Below are 16,824 nucleotides of genomic sequence, written 5' to 3'. Positions count from 1 at the left end.
TATGTGCACACAGCCACGTTCAATTTCAGTTTTAATAAAATACTTTTGAACAGTATTTCAATTACAATGTAATACTATCTGAGGTTGTTTGATTTTTTTAAACAACAACACATTACTGTGCAACTGAGCCCCCCTACTTAATGCTAATTAGTATTTACAGCCAAGACCACATACTTGCATATTAATGAAAAACAGAAGGCACTTTAGGGTGATATAACAATTTCTAATTTGTTATATAGATTATCAATAAGTTCTTTTTTATATAAATATGTACAGTATAACCCCTCCTTAAAAAAAAACAGTGTAACCCCAGAATTATTATCCATTATTATCCATGAATCAATTCATCCTCAATGCTTTTGATGTTCTGTATAAACACATGACCTGTTGAGCAGCCTGGGAACTGTACCGTATAACTACATCTTTGGTGCACTAGTGTTTACGCACCAACAAAGGAGTTTGCAGTCCTGCGTAGGGCGTAGGTCTCTGAAGTTAAATGACTTATATAAGGAGGCATGGCCCTGCTCCAGTCCTGCAAAGTGTAGCTAGTTGTTCCTCTTTGTTTCCTGATGACTAACTCAAATGTTAAATGATAGAGAAACAGAGTTGTGTCTTTTTGTTTTGCTTTTTACAGTCGTTCAGTGCAACTACAAATGCTTAACACCTTTATTTACAGACCAAGAATAGTACACTTATATTTTTTAACTCCACTTGTCGACCATGAATGTGTTGGCCTCTCTCAATGGTTATCTGTCACGTTTAACCCTGAGAAGCAGGTCCACGCCTTAATCGAAGGATACACACCTAAAGTTCACTACAGGCTTTCCTTTCTATTTAAACTCTGCCTTAACATTAGAATAGTTATTATAAACAAACATTAATTTGGATTGCTTCTGCTTTCTCTATAATCTCAGATTTGCCCTTAAAATGTCCCCCTTCATCAATTCATCTCATGTTTATTCCCCTTCATTTTCTCATTGTTGTTTCTGTTCCAGCATTAATAATATAATCCTAACGTTAGTGATGCCCACAGTGGGCCATTGGCACACGGTGAATCCACAAGAACGCTTTCTCCAATTCAGTTTCAGCTGCACAGACACTTGTAGAAACACACAGCACTGGTACAGCATAGTACACATGGCGTAATACTGTATCCCGCCACGTTCTGACATTCCTTTTTATATCAACCCTCAGGTGCAATATGTTCTATATTTCTCTCGTACTCCCTCAGTCACGTTGATACAAGTTCAGTTGTAGGTGAATTGCCCTACCTTTTTCTGTTGGGTGAAACATTAGCCCATGGCAACCACAATGCGAGTAGAGTCCCTCTTCTTTCTCTCAGTCACCATATAAGGTCAAAGTAGTACCATGTCTTGGCACAAAGGCACATTCCAAACCCAATGACTTAAGTTTGTTTTCAGCATTTTTATATAGTGTCTTTTCAAGTTTTATTACGTTGTATTAAAATCCAGGAAAGGCTGCAGTGTTGAGCCGAAGAGGTACTTTGATAGAGTCGTTGGCATATATGGGCAATGCGTCTTTTTGATCATCTTGCATAAATAGTTTCCATATAAAAGGTGATTCCTCCATCTTTCGTTATCCCAGGGTATTCCCCATCTGTTGACAGAACAACAGGGTTAACATTTAATTCAACAGTGTATGTCTTTCACCTGACTGTGCTCTCCCTCTCTACTGTCAATATTATGAGTCCTCATATTTCTATAATTATGTAGAACATATATAAAAACACAATTGTTTATCTGCATTTATAAGAAACATTTCAATTTATATTAGGGATGCTCCGATCGATCGGCCGACGATACAAAATGGCTTCACCAGTCTGGCAGTATTTTAAGGTGTCCGAAAAAGACAATAAAATAGCGGTATGCAACGTGTGTGTGAAGCAGAAATCCTGCAGCTCCGCCCGCTGTGACGGACCGGTGAGCGGAGCAAAACACACAAGAGTTAGACCTAACACACTTAGCTATTTTATCTACCTCTGGAACAAGCTAAACTAGTTATAAATATGTTTATTCTTCACTGTCGGGTCACTTATTACTGGATCAGTGAGCTGCATGAGACGATACTGACAGGCTGTCAGGAAAGAGAGAGGAAAAGAGAGCGCTTCCGCTAATTACTCCCGTGTGATTATCCAAAGTTAATGTAAACTTGAATAATGTACTTCATTTGAATGTAATAATTATGTTGGTTGTTTGTGGAAGCGCCAGTGAATGAGCCCCATTAACTGAGTTTTAAACATCACTTTAAATGGAAGATCCCCATAGGCCCCGCCCACTCGATCGGATCGGTATCGGCCGATACTGATTCCGGCGATCGGCCCCAAAATTGGCGATCGGAGCATCCCTAATTTCTATATTTACTGAATAAACTCAAAAAAGTCCTAATTCCCAAACATTATGGCTTAGAATGAGATTTCTTAAAACCATTGATTACACTAACTCGTGACTACATTACATTTATTACACCTAAAACTACTTTTCTTTTTGTTCACATTTCTTTCCCCTCCACTCTGCAAACATCCTCATGACAGTGATAGACTACCTCAAAGCGGCTGTAGACCTTCTTCTCCTTCCTCATACTCTCCATCCTCTTGAGTAATCCCTCTCGCTCCTGGATGTTGCTGACCGGACGCAGAAATCTGTTATTTTTTATGGAATTGTCCTCGACGCCTCCTGTTTCTTCTCTTTCCAGTCGGTTCTTCTGGCTGTTGGCTGAGATCTGCTCCAGGATGACTTTAGTGTCATCTCGTAGGTTGCTGCTGAATATAACAGAGCTGCTGGGGGACTGGTATCGAGATGTAACCGATGTGATGGTCGATGTCTTGTGATTGGTTGTGGTTTGGTCGGTAGTGGCTGATACTTTTTCTTTAACCAATGAACTCTGCTTTTTGTTGAATTCTTCAGTGAGCTCTTTCACCGTGCTCATGCTCTTTTCATCTCCGGAAGATCTCTTTTCTTTGTCCTTGGGCCCCAGGAATCCCTTTAGCCTCTGAGTCTGCTTCTTCAAGAAGTCAAGTGTCTTCCCATCACCCTTTCCATCACCAAGTGTGTTGATGGATGTAGTAGACCCCATTCCTTTTTGCATTCCTTCTTTTGAATCGGCACGTGGCAGAGTTGAAGAACTATGAGAGCGACTCTTTTTCATTTCACTCTTCTCTGCGTCCGTAGCGTCTGTGGTCAGAAGGTCTTCACCACAGGAGATGCGACGAGGACCGACTACTTTGAGCTTCAACGGATCTCTCCTGAAGATATTAGGTGAGGGAAAGGGCTTCTTGAATATATCCTTCTTTTGACCATCTGACGCATTATCATCTTTAAGAGGTTGAGTTGTCTCCGAAGGCTTCACGAGGTTCGCCGAAGGTTTCAAGATAGGTGGTTTCACAGAACTAAAGGAAGTTCTGCGAGTGAGCTCTGCTATCTTTGAAGAAAGGTCTGTCTTCTTTGGTACAGGTTCTGCTGAACTAACTGAGACAGTTGGGATCCTTGGAGTCATTGGAGGTTTTATGGGAGGTTTATCAGAAAGGTCTGGCTTTTTCTCAACAGGCTGTGGGGCTTTAAGTGACAACTCCGTTTCCATTTTTGACGCTTTTCTCTTGGCAGCCAGTTCTTTGAAATACTGCAGTCGACTGGCGGGGTCATTCATGTTCATAGATGATGATGATGATGATGAGGAGGAGACTTCAAATTTCTCTGCTGTTGTCGTCTTTACCTCTTCGTTCTTTTTCCGAAGTTCCTCTTTTGCTTTGAGCTCATCTGTCAATCGAGTCTCGTTTTCTTTTTGCAGTCGCTCGTTCTCTTCTTTCTCTTTCTCCTTTCCTTTCTCCTTCTCTCTCTCCTCAGCCTTCTTTCTCCACTCAAAAGGCTCACGAGTCAATGTCCTCCTCTTCTCTAGGATCTGGGCCACAATCGAGGAAGTGCGCCCTGAGTCCAACTCCTCGTCTTCCTCTGTGGCTGTTTTGAGGCCAAGGCTACCACTATGCATCTCTACCTTGGAAGAGGAAAAGATAAGCGAAGAACGCAGACGTGAGCTACGTTGAATCAGTGGGTTGTTACGTGAATGGAATGATTCATGTTTGGAAAGGAAGCGATCAGGAGCGTCTTTCCCTCCCACATCCACACCGACCTCCCTTGCTGCACCTCTCTCTGTTTCCTTCTCAAGTACAGATGGCCTTAGGTCCCTGCTAGACGAATACAGATCCTTAGTTGTTGTCAGGGAAGATTCTCTGCTGTTGCTATCGGGTAAGATGGGCTTTCCATAGCGTGGTTTCGTGAATTCTGCTTTGGGTTTGTTGGGAACATTTGGTGGCTCCTTCAGTCCATAGCGGGAAGCGGGATTGTCAGCAGAGGATTTCTGAGGTGGAGGATCTTCAAATGCATCAGGACCCAAAGGTTGTGTCAGACCTTCTTCGCCACCATCCTCACAGGTGTTAAGATAGGAGTGGATTCTCCAACTCCTCATGCCTTGCTTGGCATCTGCATCTTCACCAGCCTCTTGTTCAGATTCTTTGGCATAAGGTTTCTTCTCTGGAGGGTGGAGGGGCTGTGTGGGTGAGCTCTGGCAGGCATACGCATGACCTACCGTTGGCCTCCTGCTTGAATCTCCTGCATACCTCCCAGCTACCGGCGGGGCCTGGTGGCCCTCAGGTCCTTTCAAATCATCAGATGAAAAGTACTCTCTGCCGTAGTTTCCAGGTTGTTGCTCCCGATCTGAGCGAAAGCTTGAATTTGAATACTGGTCAATGGAGAGTTGTGGAGAGGGACCCCGAAGTCTTTCGTAGTGACCATGACCAGAGCCCGAGCCAGGCCCTTCCTTGTAGTAATGGCTACTTTGGGTGTGCTCCCTGTAAAGAAAATATTGTTGTTTTTAATTATTTGATGAAAAATGTATTGTAATTTGTTAAGACACTTACTAACATACATTAGTGATAGATAATTATGAATAATTCACAGTTTCCAAACATTTGTAGGGATTAAATGGTTAACTACCTGTGGTCTGTCTCATCCAGATTATTCATGACTCTGGTCTTCATGTATTGCCTTGAAGATGAGTAGTTTTCCTGGGTTCCTTCAGCATAGCTGTGCCTCTGGAAGGCACTGCTACTCGTATCCATCTGCCTGGAAACTATGGACCTTCCCTGCTCCAGGAACGAATGCTGCAGACGAAACTGTTGCTGGGAATACTTTCCAATTGTAACTCCTGCCCCAGGTTCAACAGTGTGACGAAATGGATCGTTCCTTCGGAAAGGAAGTGCGGCATTACGATCAGACTCGCCATAGGGGAAGGCAGGGGCAATCTCAGGCTGCCTGCGGTAACCTACGGGGGTGCGCAAAGACTGGGTCCTCTTCAAACCAAACTGGTTGCCTAAGTAACTGCTTGTGCTGCTGCTGTCAGAAAGAGCAAGTGCTCCATTGGATGGGTCAATGACCAGCGGCTCTGACTGAGCGAAGAGAATTCTAAACTCTTCATCGAAGGTGGACACCAGTTCCCCGAGGAAGAGGTGGGCGATGCAGCGGTGGATCTTCTCATAGGACCACATGAAACTAAGAAATAAGACAATAGAGTCAATAAAAGTACTTGCATTTACAGAATAAATGTACAACAAACATAATAAACATAATTAAATGACTCACCTGTAGTTGCCACTCAGTACAGCTTTGCAGTCAGCCAAAAGGAAACGATCTTTCACCTGCCCCTTGAATGATTTCCCCGTGCGGGAATAATAGGTTATACCTGCCACCGTCCTGACGCACAACATCTGTAAAAACAAATTCCAATCATGTTATTTACACATGCAAGCCGTGATGGAAGTTACATGTTGTAAATAACAAAATAAATGCTAAATGATAGCCAACTCTTCAGACTCTTTTGAGAAAATAAAAAAAGGCAAACTCACAGGGTGGTGATCCAAGTTGACTTTGCAGTTTAAGACCATAGTGATAAAGTGATGAGATTCCTGCTCATCCAGTAGAAGGTAAACTGGAACGTGCCGTGCTGTTGCATCCAAGAGGTCCGCAAACAGGTCAACATCTGTGAACGTGTCCATCACGATCGCAATAACCTGAAGAAGAAGCAAAAACAAAAAAATACAAAATGAGGTTTGGTCAGTTTGAGAGGGTCTTTATCAGCAAGATAAAGCATAGAACATTATGCTCTGAGGAAAGAGGACTGCACATTATATGATCACTTTTATGGTACTTTTAACATACTGTTTAAACATTTCTCCTGACAGTGTGATAAATGAGTTGGATGTCAAGACTAAACTTTGTTCTAACGTTATTTACCTTACATTTGATTTAGCTGACACTTTTATCCGAATCATTATACAATAAGTGCAATCCACCATGAAGATACAAACTCAGAACAGCAAGAATTCATTACATTTGAGTATGTACACATGTAAAATACAATGTATTCATATAGTAAAATAACGCCTCTCAAATAGACATAATGGCTATTTAACTACATGCAGTGTATCAGCAATACACCGTACGTCATTCCCAATTAAATGTACATAACAGACATGTCATAGAAAGATGAATGACTCCTGTCACCTAACCTCAATCTGAATGTTCAAACACTTTTCTGCCTGAACAATAGTGAGTAACTCTAAAAGATAAAAATGGAGGACAGATAACGACACGGCCCAGTCAAACAGGTTTGACTGCTTTTGGTATGTACAGTGTTAACTTTATTTTAATCTTACATAAGGCCAACCTGTTATAAATTCATCTAAAAGGGAGTGGTGGCAAATATGACAGTTGCAGATAAAACTAACAGTGAGATAACACAACCCTCACATACACCATTTCTTGGCAGCCCTATCTTACATTTTTTCAAGGGGGATAAACTTTGATTCGAGAGAAAGAAGATACTAGATTTATGTGGTGTGTTAATTAAAGGTCCCATGTCATGGCCATTTCTACTGATCATAATTCCATTGTTGAGGTATACTACACTGTAAAATATTACCATGATTTCACAATATTTAGCTGTAATATTTTACAATAAATTACTGTTTTACCACTTTACAGTCTTTACCTGTAATGTCCACAATATAATACTGTAATTCTGAATTTCACAGTGAAATCAATACAGGCACAGTTAATTACTGTGAATGTACAGGATAAATGATTACCAGGATTTCACAACATGTTACTGTATTATTTCATAGAAAATACTGTATTCAGACCATCCTCTGTGATAACACAACAAATTAAGTGATTTTCTTGCTTTTATCGCTCTTGCTTGGCTTTAAAAATACTAATTTCTTTCTTTGGTGCAGGTTTTACTTAAATTGAAAGGGGCACCGCTGCATCTGCCTTCAAATAAACGATGCAACATATAAATCTATGTCAAATATGAAATTGTTGTCTTGGCTTATTGTTTTCAGGTGCTTCCTGGGCATTAATCCTGAGACGGGCTCGAAAGCCAAAAAGAGGCATGGCAATTTAAACCCCCATGTCAGCACATTCTTCAGAAAAATGGTTGACTTCGAGTGGATGTCTGTGTAGACATGTTACGTGCTCCCCTCCTTGTTTTCTTTTCTGTCTCCCTGCTGCCCAGGTGCACCTGGCTCCGCCTCTGCCCAGGTGCACCTGGTCTGCCCCTGGCTCCGCCTCTGCCCAGGTGTTCCAAATTCCACTCAGCCGTGTATATATAAAGACTGAGAAGCTGGAGGAGAAGGATGTCACGCCTATCCTGACGCTGGGAGACATTCTCCTTAGAATACCTCTTTTCCATTTTGAGCTGTAGGCCATATTTTTGCAGATGTGTTTATGTTTAGCCTGGAGGACCTGGTAGTCCAGTTTTTGCTGCTTTATTTTGTTTCCCATAGGGTTTATAATTGATTTCTGGTTAGGGGGGAGCTCTGGGTCCTACGGCCCGTGGTGTGGCTGGCTCGGGTTCCCTCCTTCTGTTTGTTCCTTTTGGCCAGTCCCCCAGACCTCTTTTTGTTTGCCGTTTCGCTTGTGTGAGCAAACGGCTGATTATCAATAAATGCTCATTACCAAGTACCGGTTATTGGGTGTATTCTTTCATGTTGCGGGTCTCAGCACGAGCCACTACCGCGGAGTAGAGGTTGGGGCCGTAACAACATGTCCAAGACACTGTGAAATGTACTTTGCACTTCAATGGAGTAATAAAAAGTTAAAATGGGCATTTTCTTTATTTTTCTTTGTTGATTGAGCTGATTGAATTGTGTAGTTATGGTAAAATCCCAGTTAACTAGTCAAATTTACAATATATTATCGTATTATTTACATTTGTATATTTACAGTAAATTACTGGCTACTGTGTTGCATTACTTCTACAGTAATAGTGTGAAAATACAGGTAATTACTGTAATTTATGTACAGCAAGGTACCATAATACCACAGCTCTGTACTGCTATATCACTGTAATTCCATGGGCATGGCAACTGTAAAGTCACAGTATTTAGTTGTACTTTTATTCTAATTTACTGTAAAATATCTACATACCATTTGGGTATGGGCACGTCACTGTACCCAGGAAGAAAAAGAGACGTCTCCAACGAGGCGTTCTGGGGCAGCATAGACAGGTATTTTCAGGGTACATGGTGTACTTTGAGGGTTTGTGACTTTGCAGACCGTTTACATGCATAAAAACCTTCATAACACACAAGGGGACGGGTAATAACCGGTAAAGCATGACATGGGACCTTTAAATTACATCATAGTTTATTCCCACCAATCTACTTTTAGATTACCTTTGAAAAAGTAGGGTGTGTCAGATACAAAAGCATATTTTGCATGTTTGTTGTTGCACACTCAAAAATGTACGAACATTGAAATCTTTGATCGCATCCTAAGTTCCAGCTGAAAGCAAACCGGATTTACAAGTTTAACTTACTTGGCGTGCATTCTTGATGAGTCTTCTGGCCTGCTCCTTGATGCTCGGCATGTCTGGGTCGGAGGGGTTCACTAGAGTGGTGACCTCTGTGGGCCCCATGAAGCTTTGCTGGGGCAGCGGCCAGCCCAGATCCAGCCCCGGGGCGGCCAGGTCGGACTGCATCGGCCAGTACGTGTCGGAGGAGCCGTCTTCTTCCAGAGCTCCTTCAGGGTACGTCAGCTCGGGCACGCCGGAGGTCTGGTTCGGCATGTGGATCGTGGATTTGATCAGATCAATCTCCTGCTGTGCCAAGAAACCAACCACATCCGCAGACTGGAGGAACTCATGGTAACCCTGCAGTGACAAAGCCAAATTCATTATGTCGTTAAATACAATGTATTCTTCTTAGAGAGTTTTAGATAAATATTATTTACAATCACACGTAAAAAACCTAGAAAGCTGCAGGGTTACCTGTACGTCATTCTCTATCAAAGCATCAATAGCCAGGCGATACTCCTCACGGTAATGTGGGGGCAGGAAATTTGGGTCGAGGGGGTTTTCCCCAATCGATGAAGATTGGGATCGGTGTGCCATGATTGGAGAGAGAGGGGCGGGTCAAAGGTCAGGGCTAGGGTCGCAAGGGATAAGGGAGAGGGAATTTGAACCTGTGCAGAAAGAACAAAAAGGTCAGTGTAAGACAGAATTGCGTTGTTAAATTAAAAAACATTATGTAAAATGGTTTATTTATTCAGGCGCTTGTACAGTTCATTTAAGGGTTTGAAAGAAGAAAAAAATTCTAAGGTTTCTAAGAATCTTAAAGCATTTAGATGAACTATTTTCCAAGTGTTCAGTCACAGTTGCAACTGGATAACACATCAAACATCCATTTGTGTTATACTACTTCTAATTGATATAAATATTCCTCAGGGTGGTGAGAGGAAGAACAATTTGTGTCAGGATTCACAAGACAGATTACCAGTAACCTCCGACACAAAGAGTCTATTGTTGTGGAGGCAAAGGCCTGTGCAGTAGGTTTACCGAGTTCACCTTCCATGTTTACACAACTTCTCCCCACACAATACCACATGCTTATAATATACAGATTTTAACATTTGTGACAGATCTGCACAATTATTTATTTTTTATCCAAAGGCCACGTCTCCATTTTTAAGACGGGCAAATGAGTGCAGTCTATGGATAATTTTGTTTATTTAGGTGTGGCACTCTCCCCTACACTTGAAATAATTGTTCGAAGTGTTTTGTCATATAATAATTGACTGGATGACCTTAGGCCATATTAATAATAAAAAAAACTGAGATATTGTTTGCAACCTATTTAATACCAATGCATCACCATTTCATGTGTTATGCTGTTCACAATATACCCCATTTATAAAGTTGTCATTAATGGCATCATGCACTGTTTATTTAACGTTTAATTCAACGTAACATACTAATAGCACAGATTATTAACTTACTTTTCAATCTGGTTTATATAAAAAAAACTGTGCAGTAATATAAAAACAACAGGATATGGAAAATAAAAAGGGAGGGAGAGAAAGAACAAAGTGAAGTTAGAGAAAAGGGAGGTGTAGGGAAGAGGTGGGAAAGGCATTTTGAGGTGTACAGACAGGTTCTCTCATAGCTCAGCAAATCTTCCTGCTGGTGCGTCATGCTTCAAGTTGTTACTCAGAACTCATCCTGAAAAATCAGGTTCAGTCGTAACACATTCATTAATTTAGAGAACGATGAGTACGCTATTAGCTGTGCTATGACTTGATCTCACTTAATCTACGTGTATGAAAGGAACATTGTTACATTTCTTAATTCTTTTTTTGACTTGAGAAAGAGACGGTGGAAACGTTTGGGATTCACTTTGAGGATCAACTAACCTTGAGATCAAAGTTCAACCTTATTTAAATTATTTTATCTGCAGATAAATGGATTACAATTTCTCACTCCAAGCCCAAAAGGACAAAAAGACAGTATCCAAAAACAATTTACAAAAGCTAGAGACAACTAAACCAGGCAAACTGGAAGCTTACAACAACAATACAACAAGGAAGGACATTATAATAATCATACAAATAATAATAAATAGGGCTCAGCTATAGATTCATTATTTCAACATTAAAAAGCTTGTGTCTGAGTAACCTAAAGATGATTGGTTCACTATCACATCCTCACAGCTGGGAAGATGAAACAAGGAAAAAGATTATTGTATCATCAAAAAAGTTGCAGATACATTTTTTTATGAATTAACTATGTGTTTCAGCTTTAATAACAAAAGCAGGTTTGACCGGCTTGGTTTAGTGAGGGTTTTTCCATTATTACTTAAATTCTGTTAATTATTTTGTCGTTTACTGTATGTGCTTGGAAAGATAAAGTAAAGGTTCACTAAACAGTTTGAATGCCGGATGCTAAACACAACCACGTGTTATGCACCATCAGCTGAGCCATCCAGGACAACCCTCATTGATCTTTAAAATGTTCCTGAGAGCTGCGGACTGTAGGGCCATCTGATGCTGGAGATGTAAGCCAGAGAGCGCAGAAATTTACCAAAATATTGGAATGATTTGACTGTTTTTATCTCTCCTTTAGCCACTTCCGGGCTCCATAGACTTTTATGTTTACAACCACTTAAACAGTTCCAATATTGGAAGAAAGCTGGTTCAATACTTCGTCAATCTCAAACAATACAAGTTTTCCTTCTGCACATCGCAAAATGTGTTCAAAACAGGAAGTGTTTTACACTGTGTGGATAAATCACTACAGAAACGTCTTAGCAACTATGTTTGACTGACAGCCTGGGTTCATGATCAGGGTGTGTGTGACCTGGGGTCTGAGTTGAAGGGTGAGTCGATGCTTTGGAAGGGTTTACCTGTTAGAAGAGTGTGTGACGTATTTCCTATGAACTTCCACACAACTTAAAGAGATTGGTGGTGATGGAAAACGTCCCTATGGCATAACCCGTAATCATAGGGAGAAGCCGGTTTATTCAGAGCCTAGTGAGTCACTGGGTCGCCCGGCCTGGCCTGGGGATAACTTGCAAGATGCCTCTCTCTGATGATTCATCTGCTGGTAAAATGGCTGACATCCTGTTTCCTTTCTGGGTTTTAACCACAAAAATGTCTCTTTCCTGTTCACATTAAAACTTCCATAGTGGACAGGGAGGCACATTAGACGCACAAACTGCTTGAATAGGATAGCTTTACTAATGCCAAGTTTCTAAAATGGAAGAGTCTAAACTACTTTCATGTGTCTTGTTTTGCTCAATGTTTTAAATCATGAAGCAGCCTGAGGCTTGATCTGTGTTTAAGTGAATCTAATGAGGCAGCATTAAGCATGCATACCTGAGGACTTGTGATAACAGCCATAAAGAAAGAGATGTGCACCTGCCTGTGCTCGTCATAACGTTTTAACCTCAGAAAATTCCCCGATGTGGCAACATAGCAACGGCCAAAAAACAACACTGCAAGTGATTTGCAAATTGTGAAATCATCGTTTAACGTGTTGCTGCATTCCAGTTTCCAAAACCTAAAGAGTGAAATAACTATTATCATTATACGGCTTTATTTTTGTGTTTGCTTTCTGATCAACAGTCCAAGACCTAAAGATATTGAGTTTATCATCACAGCAGCATTCAGCAAGATCCAGCAGTCGATGCATCAACTAATCTCGCAGCTCCATAGGTAATATTCAGCTCTTTACTTGAAGAATGAGTTGAAAGAGTTCTAAATTGTTGAAGGTTAAAACACTCTACCATAGAGAAATAGCAGGGCAAATGGACCCTGAGGTGAATATGATCTGCCTGAAGAGAACACTAGCACTAAACAGAGCCCGGGGGTTTCTTATTCACCCTCTGGACCACGGGTCAATGCAGACGAACCAACGGGAAAAAAATACATTGAAAAAGAGACATGGCCGCCGTCCTCCACCTCACCTGGCTGACGGGTCCAATATTCAAACAAATACCACTGCTTTGTTTGTTGTTATAGTAACTGCAGTATGCATCAAACAGTAGAGACATGATGAGAGAGATCTATCTCTCCCTCTGTTCCTCCCTCAGTTTCAAGGCTTTCTGTTAGCCACACAAGGACGAGCTTGCTCTAAATGCACCAATAACAAAGGCAGTTTGAAACACTAAACCACCACAGGGGCGGGCACAAACCGACTGCAGCTCCTCATGGCGGATAAACCCAATATTCAGATGCCCAACGTTTGCTCACTTAGCGAGAAAACTGCTCATTCACAGCATTCCTGCCCCGGGAAGAGGAAGAGACATTAAGAGCTGAGCGAGAGAAAAAGTTATTTGTCTCAACATGTGAACCAGATAAACGAGTCTGAAAGGACAAACTCTAAATAATATTTTGTGTTTTCTCTCTTGTCTCGCACACATCTGAACACTCCTCACTAAACAAACACTATGATTGATCCGGCATACCTCTCTGATCCAGTCATTTTGTGCGATAATTCTGTGTGAATGGAGTGAGAAACGAATACCTGAAAACAGGTTAAGAGAGAAGAGCCAGTAACGTCCTGTCAGGATCTTTTAACGCCTCTTTGGGCAGATTAACATAGATAAGAGCAAACACAGAGCACATCTTGTCTCTCTGTGTATCATCACACGTCAGTGCTAATGTTGAATGCCACAAAAAGACAGCTCAAGGTCAGAAGAATGTATAGGAAAAATGGCGGCACCTATCCCTAATTTTTAAACTGTGTTACATAGCAGCACTGCTAGAAAAACAGGTCCTCGTCAAATGTTCCAACTGCCTTAATGTCTGCAGTCCTCTTGAGTGGAAAACCCAACAATAAATGCATGAAAAATGTCCTACTCTGCTCCTTCTCTACTCACAGAAGCGCGTTATTGTGCATACATGAGTGATAACCACAGACAATGAACCCTTGTAACACATACAATGCAAACAAAGCTATGAATGGCCTTCTGCTCTGGCCATATGGCTAGTGTAAGAAGATGAAAACTATAAAAAGAAGGACACAATCATGTGGAGATGCCAGCACTACAAACTGTTCCCCTCAAATTATAAACACATGTTGGATTTTTCCGATCCAGTGAGTCACATTGAATGAATGGAGGAACAGCCTGTGGAGGTGAAGTTTGAATCAATGGCTTGTGTGAGTCAAAGCTGCCCACACAATTGATTTTGTGTCTGCAATAAAGATACAATGAGAGCCTATAGGACAGATCAAAGTATGCAGGTGACAACCTGTGGAAGGCGTATTGTTCAACAGAACAGTCTGTATAGTTGCAAACGACCTTGTATTATCTCAGCAATTATCTTTAAATTAGAGGGATGTCAAGTTAGCCCGATGACATGCAATGCAATCCTTACATAACATTGTGCAACCAAAGCATTAGACATGCTTGTTAAAGTGTCCCTGTCTATTCAAACATCATTTATTATCACCTTCCGTTCCCTACAAAAGATCCACACAGTCTGACTAAATGTAGCTTTTTTCTCTTTCAATAATGTCTTCAAAGGACAGGAGAGAGAGCAGTATTTAGTGCCAGCCAACGCGGAGCCTTCTTGTGTGCTTGGACTATAATAACAATACTGTTCAGGTTTTGCAATGGCAGCAGCTACCTCGATGACTTAATCCTTCAGACTGCTGCTGGTGAGGAAAGTGACCCGCATTTCACTTTTTGAATCCACCCACATAGATTGAGTAATGAATGGAAAATAACTATGATACCAGTTAGGATATATTAAACAAGGACAGGACCTGGACACCTTTCAATAGAATAGAAAAATAGGAAATAATTAGGATAAGTTAGTTAAAGGATGATAAAACTGAAAAGAACACATACAGTAGGTCTAAAGCAAGATATTAGAATATAATAAAACTTAATCAAGTAGTAAGACATTTTTATAATATAACACAGGACAGAATAGAGTTAAAAGTATACATATATAATACTAAAATATAATTTAACAGGACACAATAGTATATAACAGAATAGAATAGAGCATCTGTACAACTGGTTCTTTGTCCCATTTTGCAACTTCAAACTCCGCTTTAATTTCCACTCCCTACCTCCTATAACTTGGCTGCAGAACTTGTCTCCTTTCCTCTCTTCGTACCAACGGGTATCGCTCTCCCCGGTGAAATGTGTCAAATTCCTCAGATCAGGCTAAAACTACACCCAAACCCCCCGGTGTGCACCCTCCGCTGCCGACCAGCAACACCGACTCTCCACAGACTCCAGGCCCGGCTGAGTGCTTCTCTCGGCGGGCTGAGGTCCTCCAGAGTCGCCGCCACTCCGCATAGACAGCGAGGTGAATGAGGAAGCAGCGGCCGCTCCTGCAGGCTCTCCCCCCCCCCGGGAGACTCCTCCCAGGCAGCCGAAGACCATTGGAAGTTCACTCCCAGTGGAGTATTTCAAAAGTGTTGACCTTTATGTCATTGCTGATGATAATTGTTTCACTACAAAACAGAAGTTTTTCGAGGCCAGTTTGTGCCAGCCTTGTTCCTTGTACTATTTACAGTGTTTGCCCGGTCTTGGCATTGTTTTGCTCTTGTCTAGTTATCTTTGCAGTGGAAGAAGAAGTTCATATCTAAAACTGTTTTTATCCCACTGTAGAACAACTCTGTTAGGGGTAAAAGTCCTACATTTAATATGTAATCTATGTAAAAGTTCTATCAATGTACAATACAATGTAAAATATGTCTACCAAAAGTAAACATAGGCCTATTCAAGATAGATTTATATTTATATATTATTTTAATTATGCAGCTATTATTGTGTTAACCACTTAAATGTTGCAGCTGATTAAGGTAGGGATCATTTGAATGTATTTATATATAATGTATTTTATATCTTCCTTTACACACTACTGGTGGTTCTTCTTTAAAAGGATCCATACTGTCTTATTTGCAATATATTTATTGATTATAGTTTGTATTGTTAACCTTAATGCACTGGTAGCTATTAGTTACCAGATAAAAGTACTATTTCCCTAGTTGATATTTCTGTATTGTGCTGTTAGATGAGTGTTGGCTAACACGCTGACATGTCTGGGTTTGCTGTTGGTTAATGTGTCTGAATATTGCCATGAGCGATGCTTTGTGTAAATGATCAGACAGGAAAATAACATATTTATTCATTCAACATTACTGTTTGGTGACTGTATGCGCTTCTCTCTTTGTGGTACCACATTTGAACATTTACTAATATCCTGTATTAATTAGCCTCTTTTTAGTTATTTAGACTAACTTGTTTTTTGTTGTTTTGCAGGCCATGTTCTCTACAGAAACTGTATGAATTACTCACCTGCTGTTTTTTTCCGTGGCAAAACACTGAATCAGCAGTCTTTAACAGTTCTCTCTCTGCTACAGGCTACAGCGCTCAGTTTCTCCTTCTTTAACATGGGCTGGAATTTAGAAGATTGTTTTTCTGAAGGCCATAAAGTGACAGTGCAGGTAATCATTAGATTCCAGTGACGCTATTCGTGTATATACAAATTTAAACATAGTTTGAAGGTGTTGGATTTGACTGGTTCTTCTCACACTTTTTGCCAACATGTGAATGATTATCTATTATGTCTCTTTCATTTTCTGCTTGTCTGAGTTAAATCCAACATTTTTGAACTTCAGTCTCCACCTTTAACTGATTTGCTCTCTTTGTTTTGGTGTTTCTTTATTTACCTTTCACTACTTCTCATTTAGATTCTCAATCCTCCTCTCTGTGTCACTCACTTGCAGTCAAATACAACAGCAAACATGAAATGAACTCAAGGCATAATACAGGTTAAACAGCGCTGTGTGTGTGCACTTTATGTGGGCCGTCCTTTGTCCTGAAATGTGTCTATCAGACAGAACACACCTTGTTTTATGGCCCTCTGATAGCAACACACACTTATGAATTGGACTGTATGTTCAGTGCTGCTCCTAAGGGTGTGCCTCCTGTTTGAATGCGCCCATGTCCTTTTG

General features: G+C 40.8%; 1 protein-coding gene across 2 annotated transcripts; it reads right to left on the bottom strand.

Annotated features, from left to right (window-relative positions):
- Nucleotides 1-14: 14 nt before the first annotated feature.
- On the bottom strand, nt 15-15,184 carry fam83hb (family with sequence similarity 83 member Hb). 2 transcript variants are annotated; one of them, XM_034124640.1, is made up of 8 exons: nt 14,929-15,184; nt 9,340-9,533; nt 8,890-9,222; nt 5,915-6,079; nt 5,652-5,776; nt 5,007-5,561; nt 2,563-4,861; nt 15-1,617 (listed from the first exon to the last, which is right to left on the bottom strand). In XM_034124640.1, the coding sequence occupies exons 2-8, from the start codon at nt 9,460-9,462 to the stop codon at nt 1,597-1,599; spliced, it is 3,621 nt and encodes a 1,206-aa protein (XP_033980531.1). In that variant the 5' UTR covers nt 9,463-9,533; nt 14,929-15,184; the 3' UTR covers nt 15-1,596. The 2 variants fall into 2 exon arrangements, with proteins under 2 accessions (XP_033980531.1, XP_033980530.1); XM_034124639.1 differs by lacking the exon at nt 15-1,617 and having other exon boundaries at nt 2,494-4,861.
- Nucleotides 15,185-16,824: the final 1,640 nt, after the last annotated feature.

This window comes from Trematomus bernacchii, unplaced genomic scaffold, assembly GCF_902827165.1.
Source record: "Trematomus bernacchii unplaced genomic scaffold, fTreBer1.1, whole genome shotgun sequence".
In the NCBI taxonomy this organism is placed as follows: domain Eukaryota; kingdom Metazoa; phylum Chordata; class Actinopteri; order Perciformes; family Nototheniidae; genus Trematomus; species Trematomus bernacchii.
Note: the sequence above shows the minus strand (reverse complement) of the source record. Positions and strands in the feature narration are given on the sequence as shown.

Excerpts from the sequence above, each read along its gene's own strand:
- fam83hb (XM_034124639.1), bottom strand. The coding sequence starts at position 9,462 with ATGGCACACCGATCCCAATCTTCATCGATTGGGGAAAACCCCCTCGAC. Across the intron at positions 9,223-9,339 it reads TGATAGAGAATGACGTACAG|GGTTACCATGAGTTCCTCCA; the intron begins GTAACCCTGCAG and ends TTGTCACTGCAG. Across the intron at positions 4,862-5,006 it reads CTGGATGAGACAGACCACAG|GGAGCACACCCAAAGTAGCC; the intron begins GTAGTTAACCAT and ends TTTTCTTTACAG.